The sequence below is a fragment of the Sinohyriopsis cumingii genome, chromosome 12, assembly GCF_028554795.1.
Source record: "Sinohyriopsis cumingii isolate HCF-2022 chromosome 12, ASM2855479v2, whole genome shotgun sequence".
In the NCBI taxonomy this organism is placed as follows: domain Eukaryota; kingdom Metazoa; phylum Mollusca; class Bivalvia; order Unionida; family Unionidae; genus Sinohyriopsis; species Sinohyriopsis cumingii.
In genome coordinates, this window is record NC_142972.1 from 123077190 (window position 1) to 123097097 (window position 19908).

At 35.2% G+C, this 19908-nt stretch overlaps 1 protein-coding gene across 3 annotated transcripts in view; it reads left to right on the forward strand.

Annotated features, from left to right (window-relative positions):
* LOC149787381 (serine/threonine-protein phosphatase 4 regulatory subunit 1-like) overlaps window positions 1–19908 on the forward strand; it is a 103763-nt gene that overhangs the window by 40735 nt on the left and 43120 nt on the right. The window contains exons 11-14 of one of the 3 annotated variants that reach the window (XM_089977967.1): window positions 1525–1649; window positions 6309–7618; window positions 13873–14042; window positions 14622–14807. In XM_089977967.1, coding sequence (XP_089834093.1) covers window positions 1525–1649; window positions 6309–7618; window positions 13873–14042; window positions 14622–14807 — 1791 coding nt within the window. The remainder of the gene's footprint in view (window positions 1–1524; window positions 1650–6308; window positions 7619–13872; window positions 14043–14621; window positions 14808–19908) is intronic. The other 2 variants (XM_089977969.1, XM_089977968.1) reach the window with 2 other exon arrangements.

Below are 19908 nucleotides of genomic sequence, written 5' to 3' on the forward strand. Positions count from 1 at the left end.
TGTATAGCCTATCTTGTGCTGAAAAATGGCATTAAACTCTTCAAGATTTCTTAAACAAAGGGCAAATTTATTAGATTAAATTGTTATACAATAATTTGTTATGCCTTGGAATCTGGTGTACACAATTGAATAGTTCATTTCACATTTGTTACATTATGCTGTTTTTCTTAAATTTAAATTCCTGGTGGGCTGCTTAAGAGCCAAAATCTTTTGTGTACTCCCCCATTCCTGTGCAAATAAATCATGGGCTGGTCTGTTTCCCCCTAGTATTTTTTTGTCCCCTGTCCCACAAATCTTGACCCTGAGCACTCTGTTTATGCATTCTTTTTCATGTGGAAAAAAACAAATGTACAGCTTGTCATTAGTAGATGTCCACCCATGTTTCTGTTGACACAATGTGTAGAGTCACAAAAGGTGAAAAAACTAAGGTAACAATGTGTCTGACAATTCAAACATTCAAAGTTTGTGATAGTCTGCCAATTTGCAATGCAAATATTTGATATGTCTGCCAATTTGCAGTGTAAAGTGTTTAATATGTTTTAGTGGAATGTATTTTCAAGGTTAAAATCACCTCTCTGGCAAGAAAGATTTAATTATTTAGGTCGACTCCAGTGACTAAATTTATGTAAATATAAAATTCGTCATTTAATTCATGATTTTTATTACTTGCATTACATGTAACTGAAATTGTTGTCTGCCATGCTTAAATGTGCAGCTTTAAGCTAGGACTGAGTTCATGTTACTGTACATTTTGAATTTGTAATGCAAAATTTTGCTGGATGTCAGAACGATAAGAAAGCATCTTTGTTGGGATAGTACACAACAGGATGTCTGCTGAGACTTGGCTTTAGTTGGCCAACAAAGCTGCATTGATGTGTTTTAAATTGACAGATGTTGATAGGTGCAGTAAAGAAAAGAGTGAAGGCTAGTGCATTTGGTGTCATTAATGGTTGCTTAGTAGTTTATTTGCAGCAGGTAAATCCATTTTGAGGAAACAGACTGAATTTAATGACTGCAATAGGCAGGGAACAAATACAGGTGGAAACCATATTAGATTTCATGATATGTGGAAAGGGAAAAAAAATGAAGTATCCGTGTGTGTGTGATTTTGATTTTTAACATAACTTTTAAAAAAAATCAGTCATACCGCTATGATATCTGCAGTGCGACAGACATGTGACATGATGTTCCACCCAGTCACATTATCCTGACACCAGTCTGACCAGTCCTAACACTAACCTGTTAATCCTGAGCGTCTTTTATAAGACTCTGGTATGAAAGAAGAATATCCATTATTTGTATAAATGACAACACCAAACTAAAAGAAACAATCTATACAGCTTGCTTTTGCAGTGACAAAAACCAGGTCTTGTACCAGCACTTTTCAAACACAAATAACTTTATAAATGTGTAATAACATTTTAGGGGGAAAATTGTTGTATCGTGGCCTTGCATGAAATAGATTGCACATAACATTTTGCAGAAATTGTGCTGACTTGAATGAATTTATATACTGCTTTTCAGGTGCGCATGGCTGCTTTCCAACAGCTAGGACCCTTCATCTCCACATTTGCAAATGCTGGGACAGGACTATATGTAAATGAAGATGGATTTTTGTCAGTGAAGGATACAAAGTTGCTAGAGGGAAGGTATGTTCACACTTTCTGCTTACATGTCTTTTCGTGTTCAGTAAATAAGATCTTGCTAACTGTTGAACAAACAGCATAGATCTTGCTGATGGATGAACTATGCAGATGTGTTTGTGATCTTTTCTGTTTTTAGTTGGTTGCTCATTTTAAAAAAGCTGATCTAGTCAATTTGATCAAATAATACATGTGTCATGCCCACCAATTGGATTTTTGAACAATATATATAAGGTTGAAGGACCCCTCCATTATTGGTTTTTTTAAATGGCAAGAGTTTCTTTGTAGGTAGTTAGAATTACTATTATTTTTGTTTTTAATAAAGATTTCAGAATTATAACTGTTGTACTGTATTATTTCTTTTGAATTGTGTGAACAATTTAAAGTCCAAGAGAAATGACTGTTCCTGTCTGTGGAATTGTTAGCAATACCAATTCATACACATCATTTATCACAAAAAAGGAACAACATAACGATACATTAAATTTTAAAATTGTTAATTTGGGTTTGCAGTTTCTGTACATAAGTGTGGTAGATATGAACTGTTTGTCATGCGTGAGACTACTAGTAAGTAATGCTTAAAGCTTAGTCTCGATTTCCTTTAATGGTCTGGTGATTAGTACATTTCAGTCTCGAGATTCTTTAATGGACTAGTGATTAGCACTTCTCAGTTTCGAGATCCTTTAGTGGACAGGTGATTAATACATTTCAGTCTTGATATCTTTTAATGGACTGGTGATTAATACATTTCAGTCTTGAGATCCTTTAGTGGACTGGTGATTAGTACATTTCAGTCTCGATATCTATTAATGGACTGGTGATTAATACATTTCAGTCTTGAGATCCTTTAGTGGACTGGTGATTAGTACATTTCAGTCTCGATATCTTTTAATGGACTGGTGATTAGTACATTTCAGTCTCGATATCTGTTAATGGACTGGTGATTAATACATTCCAGTCTTGAGATCCTTTAGTGGACTCGTGATTAGCACTTTTCAGTTTCGAGATCCTTTAGTGGACTGGTGATTAGTACATTTCAGTCTCAATATCTTTTAATGAACTGGTGATTAGTACATTTCAGTCTCGATATCTATTAATGGGCTGGTGATTAGTACATTTCAGTCCTCTACAAAGCAGTTTTAACGTGTTACATCATTTGTTGTACCTTGATAGAGTTATAGCTCTTTTCATACAAAAGATGAATGCATATTTTCTTCTGTGACAACTCTGACTGGTGTGAGAAGACCAAATATTATCCTGATCAAAACAGTGTTTGAAGGTGTAATTTGGCTTCTTTTACTGTAAATATTCAGTTTGTATGATGTCGTTTGATTCGCTGAATGATAGAGCTGAATGAGGATGTTTTTAGATCGACTGGCCTTTGGGTTTTTGGTTTGGCATAAAGCTGTGAACATTTTTTAGAAAACTTCTACTGTGTATCCGTCATTCCTAGTGGTTGGTTACCTGATTCCTTGATCAGTGGGAAATTGTATTAAATTAAATGTTTAACATATATACCAACCCCTAGAGAGGTATAAACATAATTATTACTAATATAAGTGGCAAAAATGTGCAGTCTGAGCATAAAAAGAGTATTTATTACATGCCATAATTACAGAAAACCGTATGAAGAATGTTTATATATTTTTGTTACTCACCAGGATATGCAGTTAGTTAAAATTGTCACACATTGGCTAAATCCATGTGGATTAGTAGAGAATATTTGTTGGCATGTTTGAACTTAAAACCAGTTCAGGTTCACATTTAATATAATTTCTGTTTGATCGGGTACCCAGGTAACCAATCATTAGGATCAACAGGGACCTGGTCGACTGTTCCTAAAATTCTGTGATCTTTAATCTTGAATACCTCTTATTTCACAGTGTACAATTCTTAGAGAAATTGATAATTTTTAAGAAAACTTGTGTCATTTTATTAGAGACCCATATGAACTGACCCGATTGGTCAGGATAAACATTCTTTTGTGTACATAAAGAGAGAGATAACAAGACAGCTAGAAATTTTATCCTCTCTGAACATATTTCCTTTCTTGAAAAAATGCTTCAGCAGTTCCTTTTACACAGAAGATGTTTTGATTTAACTGTCAGTGTGCAGAAATTTGACTTTTGGAATAATTTTAAGTTTAACAGGTATTGATGATTTGATCGATTTAGTTTGGGAATTCACCAGACATACTTTAAATAAATCTTGAGTTTAAAATAAAAGAATGTACAAAGAAATAAAGAAGCACCTCATGGAAAAGTGTGATGGTAAGTGCTAGAACGAATGAATGGACAAGAAAAGAAATGGAAAAATAAATAAATAAATGAAAGCACAAGTAAATGAGGTTAAATTAGAGGATAAAGTAATCAACATTACAAGAGTAAGATTACAAGACCAATAGAAAACTTAATAACTTTCGTTCAGATAGTGACACTTAGTTTTACATGTTGACATTTTAATTATAGTGAAACCAGGAAGTGAAAAACGGTAATTATATGTAAATTTCAGGAAGCTGTGCCTAAATAAATAAGTAGATAAATAAATTAAATAGGATTATAAGGTAAAGGCAAAATGGATTTGAAAGTATGCAAAATGTGGGTCTTCTCTTTATGCCAGATGTCCTAAATGTAAGTTACCAGCTGGCATGAGAAGTGTTACTTGCCGAATGAAGAGTGGCACCATTGATATCACGCTTATAATTATACCTTTGCTTGTCTTTACTGAACTTGCTTGTCAGTTCCTCACATGGTAGGCAGTCACTGTTTATAAATATAATTGAGCTACTATTGTCTGTTTACTTAAGGTATTTTAATGTATTTATCAACAGGGACATTGAATGGTATTTTACCGGAAACATTGCTTCATAAACACAATAGTATTTGAAAAATTTAAAAGATAAGACTCATGGTTTTGTGCAGATGATGCTGATCTTCCATTAGATATGGCAGCAGTTACAAAAAAGGAAAATCTGTCAACAACAGCTTCTCAAAAACTGCACAACAGCAATTGACATACTTTTAAAGATAGTATCCTGGCTGAAAGATTTTGATTTTATACAGATTATGTGATGTGCAATGTCCTCATAAGATGCTGTAAATGATATTTAAAAACCCACTAAAGATTAGGATGAAATTTAACCCCCAAAAATTGTGGCATAATAACTTTAGACCTTTCCATTTTTATCAGTGATGTTGGGCAGATATCAAATAATGACTACTATTTTTTTTAAAAATAGAGTAAAAGATATTATCAGCTCTGTACCAATCCTGCAAGTTTACCATAAACATTTGCTGTCATTATAAAAAATAATAATCCTTTAAATGACTTTCTCAAATATCAGAATTTAGCCAAATCTTACAAAAAAAATCATCTTTCCATGCAGAACTTCAGAATTGTTTAAATTAGTTACATAAAAATGTCAAGTCATGTGTTGGTTATTTTAGTGTAATTATCAGACTGTTAGATACATGTGTGTGTGTGCGTGTGTAAAAGTTATTATAGTTGCTCTAAAATGGAACAAAGCATGCTATGATTTTTTTTAAACATCAATTTTGACTCCACAAATGTTTCAGTTGACTCACTATTACCAACGTTTATGCTGAATCCTTTCCTCCAGCATTGTTTTGTTATGTTGATGATCATCATTATATTGCTGTGTCTTGGGATATAGGTTTTTTATTTAGCAGTGATAATTGGAACCATTTACATCATGCTTTAGTTTGCAGTGATACTTGTCACCAACGACATCATGCTTTAGTTAACAGCAATAATTGGCACCAAGGACATCATGCTTTAGTTAACAGCAATAATTGGCACCAACGATATCATGCTTTAGTTAAAAGCAATAATTGGCACTAATGACATTATGCTTTAGGTAACAGCAATAATTGGAACCATTTACATCATGCTTTAGTTTGCAGTGATACTTGTCACCAACGACATCATGCTTTAGTTAACAGCAATAATTGGCACCAACGACATCATGCTTTAGTTAACAGCAATAATTGGCACTAATGACATTATGCTTTAGTTAACAGCAATAATTGGAACAATTTACATCATGCTTTAGTTAACAGCAATAATTTGCACCAACGACATCATGCTTTAGTTAACAGCAATAATTGGCACCAACGATATCATGCTTTAGTTAAAAGCAATAATTGGAACCATTTACATCATGCTTTAATTAGCAGTGATACTTGTCACCAACAACATCATGCTTTAGTTAACAGCAATAATTGGCACCAACGACATCATGCTTTAGTTAGCAGTGATAATTGTCACCAGTGACATCATGCATTTAACTTAACTGTGTTGCATTTTTCACCATGTTGTAGGTATTTCTTTAAAATTGTAATGAAGCTATTTTATTTTTAATAAACCAAATGATCAGTTAAATGCATTGAATAATGTATTTTTAAATATATTTTATTGCAAATGTTACCTTGTAAAATTTGACAAAAACTTCCCCATTAGACTTTTGAAAATTGGAAGAAAACAGCTTTCTTCAGTTTTTATGAAACTTGTTTACATGAAACTCAACATGAATTGTTTTTCTTTATAGTTTTACAGTTCGCTCAATTCATTGACCTTTATTGACAGAATTCTGTTTGATCATGATTTATTTGAGTGTCTTGCTAATTTGTTAAAATGTACTTTCAGCTCGAAATCCAAAAGTGGCGAATCTTCCCCAGTTAAATCTAGTTCCTGTGATAGCTCTTGTATTGGTTCTGATGAAAAATTAGTTGCCACCGAATCTCCAGTTAATGAGTCGGCAGACAAGGTAAATGGCCATAATGCAACAAGTAGTGCCTCTGATGCTTGCCATGCACCGCACCCCAGACAAGTCTGTGATACCGATGAACATAGTGTGTCTGAGAAAGAGGAAGTAATGGAAATAGATTTGCCCGAAGTTTCATCAGAAGGCTCTGCTTTAGTACTCACTACAGAACAGACTCCAAATGGAATTCCTTCTCATTTCAAAGAGTCTAGAGAAGAGAAATCCATTGAAGAAAGGAGAGCGGAGCACTACTTACAAAAATCTGAACATACAACTCCTCAGAATAATGTAGATGCAGCAGGAAGTGAACCGAGTTCATATGTAACTAATAGTAATAGTCTGTATGTTGTCGACAATTGTCAGGGTTTTAGTTTTGTAGATAGTCAAGTCTGTGATAATGATAATAAGGAAAGCTCAAATGAAGCTGTAGATGAAGATGGCAATAATATTGATGAATCTGACAAGTCAAAAGAGTGGAAAAAATCATCGGATGAAGAGAATAATAATGCAGATTTACAGACAGATTCTTTAATCTTGATTGATGAAAATGCCAATAAGTCAAATCAGCTGAACGAAAAATCGTCAGCTACTGATGAAGAGTCATCAACAGTTATTAGTGATGAGGAATCATCAACTAGTGATGAAAAGCTATTGACAGCTGAAGCTGATGAAGAAACATCAGTCAGTGATGAAAAATTGAATGAGCAGTCTGGAAATGTTCATATACATTCAGATAATTTATCTTCTTTTAACTCTTTTCAATACTGGCGAACTCCTTTACCGGTATTAAATTTAGACTTAGATTTAATAAATGGTCAGCCAAAAAATATTCTCGATACTGCTAAAGTAAAAGATAATAGTCTTCACAAAATCTATGCAGTTGAGATGAACGTGAAGGAGACAAAAGCAACTCAGCAGGACCAAATCAATGCCATATTGGATGGCATGACATCTTCAATTCATATCTGTGATACTAGTGAATCGGGAAGTAGCAAAATCAGCAGTACAAATCATCCATCACCATCGTGTACCTCAGAGTCAGTTGTTGAGGATTCAGGGGTCAAGGTTCACACAGCTTCAATTCGCAATGTCAGAGATGCTGAAGAAACTTTGGAAAATTTGGGCAGAACCCATATGCAAGGCCAGCAGCAAGGTGAAGGCTCAATGAACATGTTGGAAGGAGGTATGCAAGGTAGAGTATTTGAGGGAGTAACCTGTTATGTTTGGGTTTCAGAACTTACCTTACTGAAAAAATAGTTCTCATCACAATGCTGCCTCTCAAGACATTGTGGCATCAGATATTGTGTTCTTGAAAAAAGTCATGCTTGAACTTGTATATCAGACTTAAAGTGTCCTTGGGACTTGTACATATATCATGTACCCAAGAAACTACTAAAGTATATTTAAAGGAAGTGGACAAACTGAACACACTAGGATATTGAATAATTTTTTTATATGCCAGCATAAAGTGGAGGATTTACTGTTATGATGTCTTTCTTGAGTGATTTTTAGTTTCAGGTGCTAATTTTAGTTCTTGAATATAACCCATGATCAAACTTGGTCAGTAGCTTGTACTTGGGATAAGGAAGAAGCCTATTGACTTTGGGCCCAAAAGATCAGTTTACTGTCAGTGAACAAAGTAAATTACCAAACTTTATTTATAACTTAAACTGAAGAGGGTGAAGAGATGCATATTATTTCGGGATCAGAATTCCAAAGATCAAGTTCACTGTGACCGGAAGAACAAAAATGGTCCCAGACCACATGCCTTTAATGAAACTTGGATTGCTTGCACTTGGGTAAGGAAGGCAGTAGTAGATTTTGGGGTAAAAAGGTCAAATGTTAATGTTACCATGACTTACAGAAGAAAAGTGAGGATGTACATTGTCGAGACAATTTATAGTGTAAACTTTTTTGACCAAGGATATGCCCATTCAGGACATTCCAGTTTAGAAGGTAAGGGACTTTGTAGAACTGCTTTTTATTTACAAAGTTTGACTTTGCATCTTTAGGATTCTTCTCTAATATCTATGTTTTGTATTTTTGTATGCTTTTTTTAAAATACAGGGCACTATAGCCAGGTTTGTGTGGATATGCTAATAAACTCAGCTCATGTCATTGCATCCATCTACACATGCACGTTGGATAAGGAAGGTACTGTTGTATGGGTCAGAAGGTAAAAATTCAGGGACATGGCAAGTTAGATAAAATAGCATGGTTTCAACTCGGTAAGTTTACTTCTAGAACATGTATATTGACCAAACTTTCTGGATTGGCTGCACATGGGAGAAAGAAATCTTTTGAATTTTTTCAGAACAGTTGCTCAGATAGTCTGCTTAGAAGTTACTCTCCTTCCGATGAAAGCTGCCTCTGAAATGAACATTGTTGCAACTTGGCTTGTGCATTTCCTACATGAGCTGTCCCCAGCTAGTGCGACGCTTCCAACATCCCTAAGCAGTTGGTCATTGCAAACTCATTTTTACCATGAAGTATCACAGTCTTCAACACTCCCCATTTACATTTTATGACTTTTTTTTAATGGGGGAGAGAAAGAGATGTACAGGATGAAATTGCTTCAGGCAGTTTTTATACCTGAAGTAGATGGTTATTATTACAAATATGCCATACGGATACAAGAAACCAATGTCATTTGTACTGTTACTGATATTATTTTCATCTTGCTTGTTCAGTATTTTAGATGTGAAGGTATCTAGTCGTCACACAAGCTTGTTGTTTATCTTCACACTGTTACACAAACTTTATGTTAATCTACACTGAATAAAAGAAGAAGCATAATTGGCACATTACCTGTGTCTAACTCAAAACTGCACATCTGCCTTGTCTGCTCTGAGGAATCTTCAGTATTTTTAGTCCATATTTAAACTGGATGCTGAATAAATAAATAAAAAAATCCAGATGCATACATGCCAACCATTATGCTTTTGATGTAATCATTAGTTTTTTTTCCCCACTGCATTATTTCTTGCGCTCATCTGTTTATGGATAACGCTTTTCCGATACATTAAAAATAAAGATTTAGCAATAAAATTGGTGTTTGTAATTTATATTTTCATCTCTTTAACTCCACTCACTCATAAAAAAACAGAATGTTCTAAAACGAAACACAGTTACATGACCCGTTTCCAAGAAAACAGGCTGGTGTCTTTAATTTGAAACTTTGCCATGTAGATTCATTATATTGATGATAAACTTAGGTAGTTGACCAGTCCTTACTCTAGAAGAAAATGGCATCAGATATTAAGCAAAATGGACTTTTATGGGTTGGTGACCGCTCCAGTGACCTAGTGGTTAGAGCGTCTGCCTCGGATGTGGGAGGTCGTGGGTTCGAACCCTGGCTGTGTCATACCAAAGACTTAAAAAATGGTACTAACAGCTGCCTCGCTAGGCGCTCAGCTTTAAGAGGTTAGTGTTAGGACTGGTCAGCCTGGTGTCAGGATAATGTGACTTGGTTGGAAATCATGCTACATGCCCCAGTGCTAGACATCACTTTAAACTGCCACACTGCAGACATTGTAGTGATATGACTGAAAAATTGTTAAAGCTGCGTTAAAAATCCAAATCACATCACGTCACTTTTACGGATTGGCTTATGGGTGAAAATTCTTAGGGCAGATGGATCGTTTTAAACTTCAAAACGTATCTGATCAAGAAAAGAAAAATTCAACACTGCTTTAGAAATTTGTAAAGGAGAATATGAGAGTGACGCAATACGGCAATCGAATTGAGGACAGAATATGTGGACTTAATGACCATTCAGCAAAAGTTATAGATCTGTAGACTAGTTAAAGTGAGTTGACTAATTTTTCCGTAGGTTTTGTAGGTTTGTAATCTGGTTCAAATTCACTTGGATTTTGCACATTTGTGCCAAATATTTTGACCTGTATATCCAGGTTAGCAGTAAAATTAAATTACATTTTTCATACAGTGTACGGATGCGGGAGGTAGTGGGTTCGATCCCTGGCTGAGTCGTACCAAAGACTTACAAAAATGGTACTTAAGCTGCCTCGCTTGGCACTCGGCATTAAGAGGTTAGTGTTAGGACTGGTCAGCCTGGTGTCAGGATAATGTGACAGGGTGGGACATTGTGCTACATGTCTGCGACATGATGCCCCAGTGCTAGACATCACTATAAGCTGCCACACTGCAGACATCATAGCGATATGACTGAAAAATTGTTAAGGCTACGTTAAAAATCCAAATCACACTTGCACACGCACACACACTCATACAGTGTACTTTAATTATGGTATATAATATATCGGCTATGATGCCATGAACTTGGCTAACTAGGGATGATAATGTTAGTAATGGTAATGTATAGATTAATCATTTTATGCTCAGATTATGCTTTCTTGCAACTTATATTAGCAAATATTACGCGTACACATCTCTCAGGGTGGGTGGGTGTTTGGCATGTATGTAGATGAGAAAAAGCAGGATATATATTATGATATGTTGTAAGAGGTGACTGATGTGGGCATCAGCTGTAATGGCCAAAGGGTGTGGGTTTGAATCCAGATAAGTCTGGTTTTGGCCACAGTAGGCCAGGCACTTTACTCTAATCGCCTCAACACATAAATACACTTATGCTGCTGTGTTGTATAACACCAAACGAAACCAAATCAAATATGGCTGCCATTACTAAAAACAACTTTATATGAAAGAGAACACTTGAAAGAGTTTGACTAACTTCGACAGAATGTGTTAAGGAATAGAGGCCTCTCGGTATTGGACCAATGATGCTGGTGTGATCTCAGATATGGATGAGATATAAAAAGAAGAAAAACCTTGAAACCGTCTTCTGGCAGCTAAGCAGATGTCAGCCATATTGTTGTTAATTGTTTAGATTTGGGACTGGATTTAGTGTGTGATAGGTTCTTTTGTGAATGCAGCAAGTCTCAGATTTGAATGGATTGCCATGAAACTTGGTGCATGTTATTGTTGTCAGTGATGTAGATGTTGACACATCTTTGTGCTTGCACTTATTTTTTGCGAGTTTACTTGCTGGATACAGCGTATGATAGAATGTTGTGATTGCAACCACTCTTCCAGTTTTTATTGGATTGCTGTGAAACTCGGTGCGTATGGTTATCGCTAGTATTCATACACCCTTCCATATGTTTTACCCCCCCCCATCAATTTTAAAAACTATAATCATCAAGGATATAAAAAATGCACAAAGCTTAGTCCTTTCATTTATTGATTTATAATTTCTGACCTGATTGTCTAGAATGGGTCCCTTACACTGTTGAATTATTGGCATTTCAATGCAAATGGAAGATCCCAATGTTAATCAGCAAACAAACTGCTTACTATTTATGGAGAGCCTTTTCAGTAAAAAGTGTGTCATCTGCATCCAATAATGTAATGTCTAGTTTTAATATTTCTAAAACAAATTGAACAAATAAATGGAAGGAACTCTTGTAAACATGTATCCAAAGAGATATAAATTCAAAATTGACAGAATTTCAAAGATAGTGAACTACATCACAGCTGTTACTTAAAAACACTGGCCCAAGCAATTATAGTAACCACGTTGGTAATGAAACTCCATTTTGATTTGAAACACCAACAAATTGACAATGTTTGGGACCCCCCGGCAACAGTTAGGTTAGAAGTTATAAGTCAGTGAATGAAATAATTAAGTTTTATGCATTTTTCATATCCGTTATGCTTTCTGAGTTTAGAATTGGTATAATGGTACAAACAAATGTGATGGTGTGAGAATACTAGGGAAGATTAGTGATTGTACTTGTACTGATCTTTAGAGTTATGGACGTTTTGTGACTTTAAATTCATCTCCATCATGGAGGTAGGGTGGGATATGTGAGAGGCAGAAGTATATTTACATGAGCAAATTACTTTCGATTATTCATTAATGAGTCACGGTTGCTCATTTGGTAGAGCTTCAGACTTTATTCCAAGGGTTGCAGGTGTGACACCTGCTGGCAGGCTATCCTGGATTGGCTGCCTCCTTGTGTCTGGGAAAGGTAGTTGGCTCCCATTTCATCAATATGATAAAAGGCTAATTGAACTATTTAAGTGGCATTGAAAACCAACCAGCATTCAGTTAATGTACAAATCTCCCTTGAGGCCTTGTACAAGTCATTATTAAAAAATTTTGAATTGAGGAGTAATTAATATAACTAAAGATATTCCTGTATGAATCACACATACCTAAACTACAGTATTAAATGTATGTTCATATACCTGCTTGCTTGTTTACATTCGTGACCACTTGCATGTGTATTGCTATCAAACTTGACATAGACATGCATCTTTAATATAACCTGCATCTTTGATACGAGAAATGCATTGCTAAAACAAACGGTCCTTTATTGAAGACCTAAAAGGAGGGACACTTTGAAATTTAAACTTGTGTGCAAGAGAACAGACATACAAGTAAATGCAACCAAGAATAATTTTTTGGCAGTGTAGCAAGAAACTTTGGTTAATAACTATTTAAAATGTGAATCATTGATAAATCTTGAACAGTACTGGACCAAGAATTTATCCTTGTCAAATCCCATTTGTGATATTCAGTGGCTTATAGCTAAAGTTAGTAACATTTTGAGGCGTGGTTCTTGTTGCTATGTCTGCCATTTTGGTAGGATGCATTATAATGTGTTGCTGTTTCCCCCCTCCCACCCACTAGATGCTTTTTGTTTTAAATCTATAGGGGGTTGAAAGCTGCGGGTGGATGGGCGTTAGCTGAAACTGTAAATTAGATACCTTGATTAAAGTGTGTGGAGGGTTTGCACTAGAGAAATGGAAGGGCTGTGTTGATTTGGGAATAGAGATCTCTCAGAGGTCAAGATCATTCTGTGGGAAAAAAGGATATTCTAGAACAACTTGATTCCAAAGCAAGAATGACTAAGCTTTGTAGATGGCATGCACTTAGGATAATAAAGCAACCTTTAGATCTTGTGGCCTAAATATGATTTTCAATTGTCTTGGTAAAGTCTAATATGATAACTTAACGCACATTAAGTTAAGGTACAGGTCATTGTGACCCATTGGTCAGTAATCTCCAAAGTCGACCAGGTGTTGCTAGTTTCAAGACTTGACTAGTAGACACTGGGTGGTAGCCTAATTTACTGTTTGCTTTACATGTGTGAGATATGATTTGAACCAAGCAGTTGTACTTGGCTAGAATTGATAAAGCTTTTGTACTAATATTTGATGATCCACAGGATTAAAAGTGTTTCTCAAGTCAAAAACACAGAATGAATAAGGTTTCCTTTAATATGATTGGTTTGACATAAAATGAATGTTTCCTTTAAAATGATTGGTTTGACAAAGAGTGAATAATGTTTCCTTTAATATGATTGGTTTGACATTTCGGTTAAGCATTCAGGCAATGTTCTGTTACTCTTGTTACTAACCATACTGACACCCTTTCTTTTCACTATTCATTTCTTGCAGATATAACTTTGGACAATATTGACAGTAACCTTTTGCTGTCTTTGCTCCCCCTTGCAGATATCGTTGGAAATAATTGGAGTTACATAGATTCTGATTTTTCTACATCGCCAAATAGCAGCCTCCAGGATTCCTGCCCCATAGTTGATGACGCTACTCTTGCTAAGCAGCAGGTAAATTCTTATGCAAGAAACCCATGTTATGTATTGTCTGCATTTATAAATATGCTTGTTCAAGTTCCACTTGTAAATGATACTGATATTTCACACCAGAAAACTCCAATTGGCTCTGCATGTTTCAGTTTCTTTATGGCTGAAAAATTTGTTAGTGTCATAAAAAGAGTCGAGAGTCCTAAATAATTAACTGTTAAACGATGTAGTTTACATTGGTCATTTGTGTTCACAATTATTTCAATATTGTTTTTATGCCAGTTACTTCTGAGTGTACGAAATAAAGCTGACAGGAGTTTAATAGGCGAGTCGATCTTGTTTTTCAGGGTTTATCTTTGAAATGTTATTGTAGTTTTGAATACTTGTTGGCTAGACTTGTACTGGAGCTTAAAAGATTTGAAATGCACAGTTGTAATTATTATAATTACTGCAGGAATCTCTAATCATGGAAAATTTGTTGCCTTCCTTTTCTGCTATTTAAAATTTTTATTTTTAAGTTGGACAATTTTCGACAGAATGGTTATTAGTGATTGCTTTTGATGCAGTTTAAACTGATGAGGTCGTACAAAACTTATTTTTTAGGATATTGTGCCTCAGAGTCTGCTGGAGAGCTATCTGGGAATGATTGATCCCTCCCGGGCACAGACTGTAGACACTGAAATCACCAAGCATTGTGCCTACAATCTGCCCGCAGTGGCCTACACACTTGGCCGTAAGAACTGGCACTGCATCAAAAACCTGTATGAAACACTAGCTGCAGATATGCAAGTAAGTAATTTACAAATGCTGTTTGACTTCAGAATTGACTTTTCCCACTGATGTTGGTATTTGATAATGGAAATGAAGTATAATATTTACATCAAACACGAGAGATAAATGAAATTTATGAAATCATTAGAATAGAATTTTGTAAAATAATATATAAATATTACGTCTGATTTTCCGTTAACTTTTTTTCTTTCTCTAAACATTCTTAGAGACCATAAAGAAAATAATAAGGAAAGTAAAGTTGTTGACGTATCAGAAGTCCAGTCAAGCAAGGTCAAGTAGGTATATCCTAATTCAGCAAAATATAATAACTACCAACCTTGACATAATGAGAGCTCATTTATTTCAAGCAGGTTAATGAGTTTCTGTTTAAATTGGATTGAAACTTGTTGCCAATCTGTTGTTCATAAAAGAACACCACTGTGAGCCCAAATCATTTGACCAGGGAACTGCAGTAGCTCAGGTTCAGTACTTGCCTTACCCAAGCTTGGTTGGCTGCCTCGGTGTGTCCCTGGGAAATGCACTTGGCTCCCATTTTCTCTAGAATCAGTAATGTGCTAAACTTGCTGTTAACACCCCTCCCCAACTTATTTTGAGAGTATTTGTTTTTGTTTTATTTGGAAGTTCACATTTTATGTAAAGATTGATCAATTTTAAATGATGGTGCTACACTTAGGTGTTAAAATTTTCAGTGTTATATGTTTCTTTTGGTTAATTACTTTTTAGATCATAGTTAAATTGAGATAAATCATTTCTGCAAGTTTCTAGCTTGTTTCTGCTTGTTGTAGCAAATGTGGTGTCAGAGCTAATGAACAGAAAAACGTATGACTTGAAGCAGATGTCTGCCACCTATGAAAGCCATTGTGAATAATTTTTAGCAAGATTTTTGGTCATGGCAGATATTAGTCATTTGGTCATTTTGAACATACTTTTTTAGATTAAATAGGTGAGCTTGTGAAGGAACAACCAGCTTTACACACGAAATTTTGTAGACAATTATCCCCCTAAAATAGAATCGCTGTTTCAGCTGTGTTACGTATCAGACACAGGTTCTTCACTCTTTCAGTAGATCATTAAGACTTCCATAGTCTTCGAGTTAAGTTGTTCTTGAACTCTATCACCTTTTCCTTTATAGTGTGCAGAATACATCCAGGTGATTGTTCCTTGGTACACAAGTAGCATTCATGTGAAAGATTACCCATTATACTTGGCTTATGTAGCAAATATTTGTTAGACGGAATTGTTGCTTTGTAGGTATTAAATATTGGGTAAAATTGCTTATATTATTTGGATCTCATTTATTCTGTGATATGAATATGAATAGGACTTTCAGAAGCATCTGGAATGCAATGCGGGTTGGACATGATGACAATTGGAACTATGTTCCTACCTCGAGTGCTTGAGTTGCACAATGAGGGTGTTCACCTTGGAGAACTGATCCATCCTGCCAGATGTCAGATCTGAAAATTTTGATAGCACTAAATGTAGAATACTTACTGTGACCTGAGAAAATAGCCATTAAATTTTAAAAGTTATGTGTCATGCCTTATTTTGTGAATGGTTAAGGACTCTGCAAGTGAATTCATTGTTTTATGTCCTGGTATTATTGTGGAAGTGATCTATAGTGCTTCTGTCGTTCATCTCTGTCCATTGAGTTGAGGTTTTTTTGTTTTACTGTGGCAGGAGTATTCATGTTCTATGAGCACATTTCTGGTTTATATAGTGTCTTATTTCCTTTTTATTCAGATATGACATCATGAATTTTTTTATATTCCTGCAATAAGGTCACAAGTTATTAAATATATTTTGTCTGTCTGATCAACCATCCATCCATGTTCTCAACCTTGTTTTTGCACAACGACACTAGTTTTTCACCATCCTAATATACTTATTCATAAAACCATTGTTATTGTAATTTGTACGAAATTGTTTCTTTCAGATTTCTATTACTCTGTTCCATGTTGGTGTCATGATGAAAAATTAGTAAAATATTAGATACATGCTAATAGTCTGTATGAACAGGATAATCGGCATCCCCGATATTTAATGTTTTACTCTGTATAAGACTTCAGCTCTTTCCCTGTGAGGTCTGTATATGGAATGGGAATGTGGGATACAAGAGGCTGGTTTATCATGCATAGCTGCCAGGTGTCCCCTTTTTTTGTATTTGGACCTGAATGTGTGTGTACCAGTATGTTTTTTGTATTTGGACCTGAATGTGTGTGTACCGGTATGTTTTTTTGTATTTGGACCTGAATGTGTGTGTACCGGTATGTTTTTTGTATTTGGACCTGAATGTGTGTGTACTGTATGTTTTTTGTATTTGGACCTGAATGTGTGTGTACCGGTATGTTTTTTTGTATTTGGACCTGAATGTGTGTGTACCGGTATGTTGTTGTATTTGGACCTGAATGTGTGTGTACGGGTATGTTTTTTGTATTTGGACCTGAATGTGTGTACTGGTATGTTTTTGTATTTGGACCTGAATGTATGTACCGGTATGTTTTTGTATTTGGACCTGAATGTGTGAGTACGGGTATGTTTTTTGTATTTGGACCTGAATGTGTGTGTACCGGTATGTTTTTTGTATTTGGACCTGAATGTGTGTGTACCGGTATGTTTTTTGTATTTGGACCTGAATGTGTGTGTACCGGTATGTTTTTTGTATTTGGACCTGAATGTGTGTGTACTGGTATGTGTTTTGTATTTGGACCTGAATGTGTGTGTACCAGTATGTTTTTTGTGTTTGGACCTGAATGTGTGTGTACCGGTATGTTTTTTTTTGTTTGGACCTGAATGTGTGTGTACGGGTATGTTTTTTGTGTGCAATAAATGTTTTTTAATTTTTAAAAAATAATAAAAAATTTCCTTGCAGTTTTTTGTTTAGAATGTGCACTCAGTTCCATTCTAATAGAAATGTATTGCATGTCTATAAGAATACAGTTCTACAATATGATTGGTTTATTCAAAATCAAGGCTACCATGCCTGTCTGTATCCACCATATTGGATTTCACAAACAGTTATTGCTGTCACTTATCTCATCTCTGTAATATTCAACTTCTAATCATGTTGAATAGGAAAGCAGAATATTCAGAATTTTCTCCAGGAAAGACAAGAAAACAGCACTGGAAGGACAATTGTGCGGTCTTGTTTAGATTGTGAAACCGTCTAGTAAAGGAGAAAACTTTATGTTTTGCAAATTGTGCCATGTGATTTTGCTAATGGGCATGGAAGTGTCCATGAAATACAAGAGCACAGAGAAGCTAATAAACATCAGCTTGCTGCTTCAGCATACACAAATCAGCCTGAACTTATGAGGTTTATAAATACCAGAGAAAACCATGATGTAATTCAGTCGAAATTTGGTTTATTAAATTTCTTCTGGAAATGAACCTTCCTCTTTAAGTTACTAGTGTTTATTTTGCGCACGTTTTCCAGACAGTAAAATCTCAAATTATTGCTTGTATGCTAAAACGAAAACAGTTCATTAAGAAAATCACACAGACTTGAGATATCAATGAAAGTTGGTACATTGGAATCCATAATAATTGAAGCAGAAAAAAAACCAAGGTGTGGAAAAGGCTCCTATAAACAGACTGTGTCTGAGTGTGTTGCACTCTTGCACCTTCTGAATGGGCACCCGAATGGAACATGCAGCCTGTCCAGAAGGTACAGCTGTGCAACATGTACATCTCTGACATTAAATAATTATGTAAGGCACTGTTCTACTGTACTGATGGTTTTGTATGTTGTAAATAGTTACATATTCATTATTTGTTCTTGAAAAATCAGTATTTTTGTCGCAAGCAGTCAGTGTTTTTGTACTGGGGGTTGGGTTGGCAGCTATGATCATAGAATGTAACATTTGCAGGAAACAGCATAATAGTTTTTAATGTGTTGAAGGTAATTGATCAGTGATACTCTCTAATAGCTTATGCGACGCGATCACTATTTCCTTTTCTAATGAACACATATCATCCAGGCTTAGTTAAAGTGGTTATTCCATGGTACACGAGTAACATTTATATGCATTGAATTTTGCCTCACTAACAAACATTCGTCAAACCGAGTATGTATTGGATGTTGAGCAAATTTATTTTCATCAAGTTTAAATACTTTGGTCACATTGATGTTTATGTTGTGAATATGAGTTGGATATTTAGTTGCATTTGGCACATGTTGCTGCTTGGATATGATGACAGTTGGAACAGCGTTCCTACCCCTAGTGCATACATTTGCACAATGAGGGTGTTCACCTTGGAGAACTGATCCATCCTGCAAATAGTCAGATGTCGAGTATGAAAATTCCATTAACACTAATGTAATATACTTCTTGTGACCTGAAGAATAGCCATTATTGTATGAATTTAATTTTTAAAATGTTCAAAATGTCTTGTTTAAGTTTTCAAACCCGTAAAGAATCAAATATACAAGTGCATTCATCTTTTTTATATTTTATGTCCTGCCATAATGTTTTGGGCTTGCGTTTAAACTAGGGAAGTTTCCATTTGATTTTATGGGTCCAGGGTCTATCAGATATGATTACTGTTAATAAAAATAAGACTGAATAGATCAGGAGAACACAAAAATAAGGACTATTCTTGAAATTGTTAAACATAAATTAGAGGATACAATCGAATGTTAATTATCCAGAGGACAATTATCAAGGGTATTCACTTATATGGGCCACTGCTGTCCCCAAATTTGTATATCTGCCGCAAGGCAGAGCTTTTTGTTATAATGTCCATCAGCCCATCTGTTTGTTTTGTACCTCAGTTGAAAGTAATTTTTTTCTGCAGTTTTGTTGTCCACCATCCAGAATGCCAAACTTTGTGGATGGCTTACACTTAGAGTTTGGAAGAACCCTATCTAATTTATGATTAAATGGTCAGAGGCCAGTATTTTATTCGGATAGAAATAAGATGCATGATTTCTTTACAATAACCATTTTTATTCAATCATCAAACATTCTCAAACTTGGTGGATGGCTTGAACTTGGTGAAAGGAAGAACCCACATGGATTTGGAGTCAAAGGTCAAGGTCACATACCGAAAGAATAGAAATTGTTTGCAGATTATATTCCTTCTATATGACATGCCG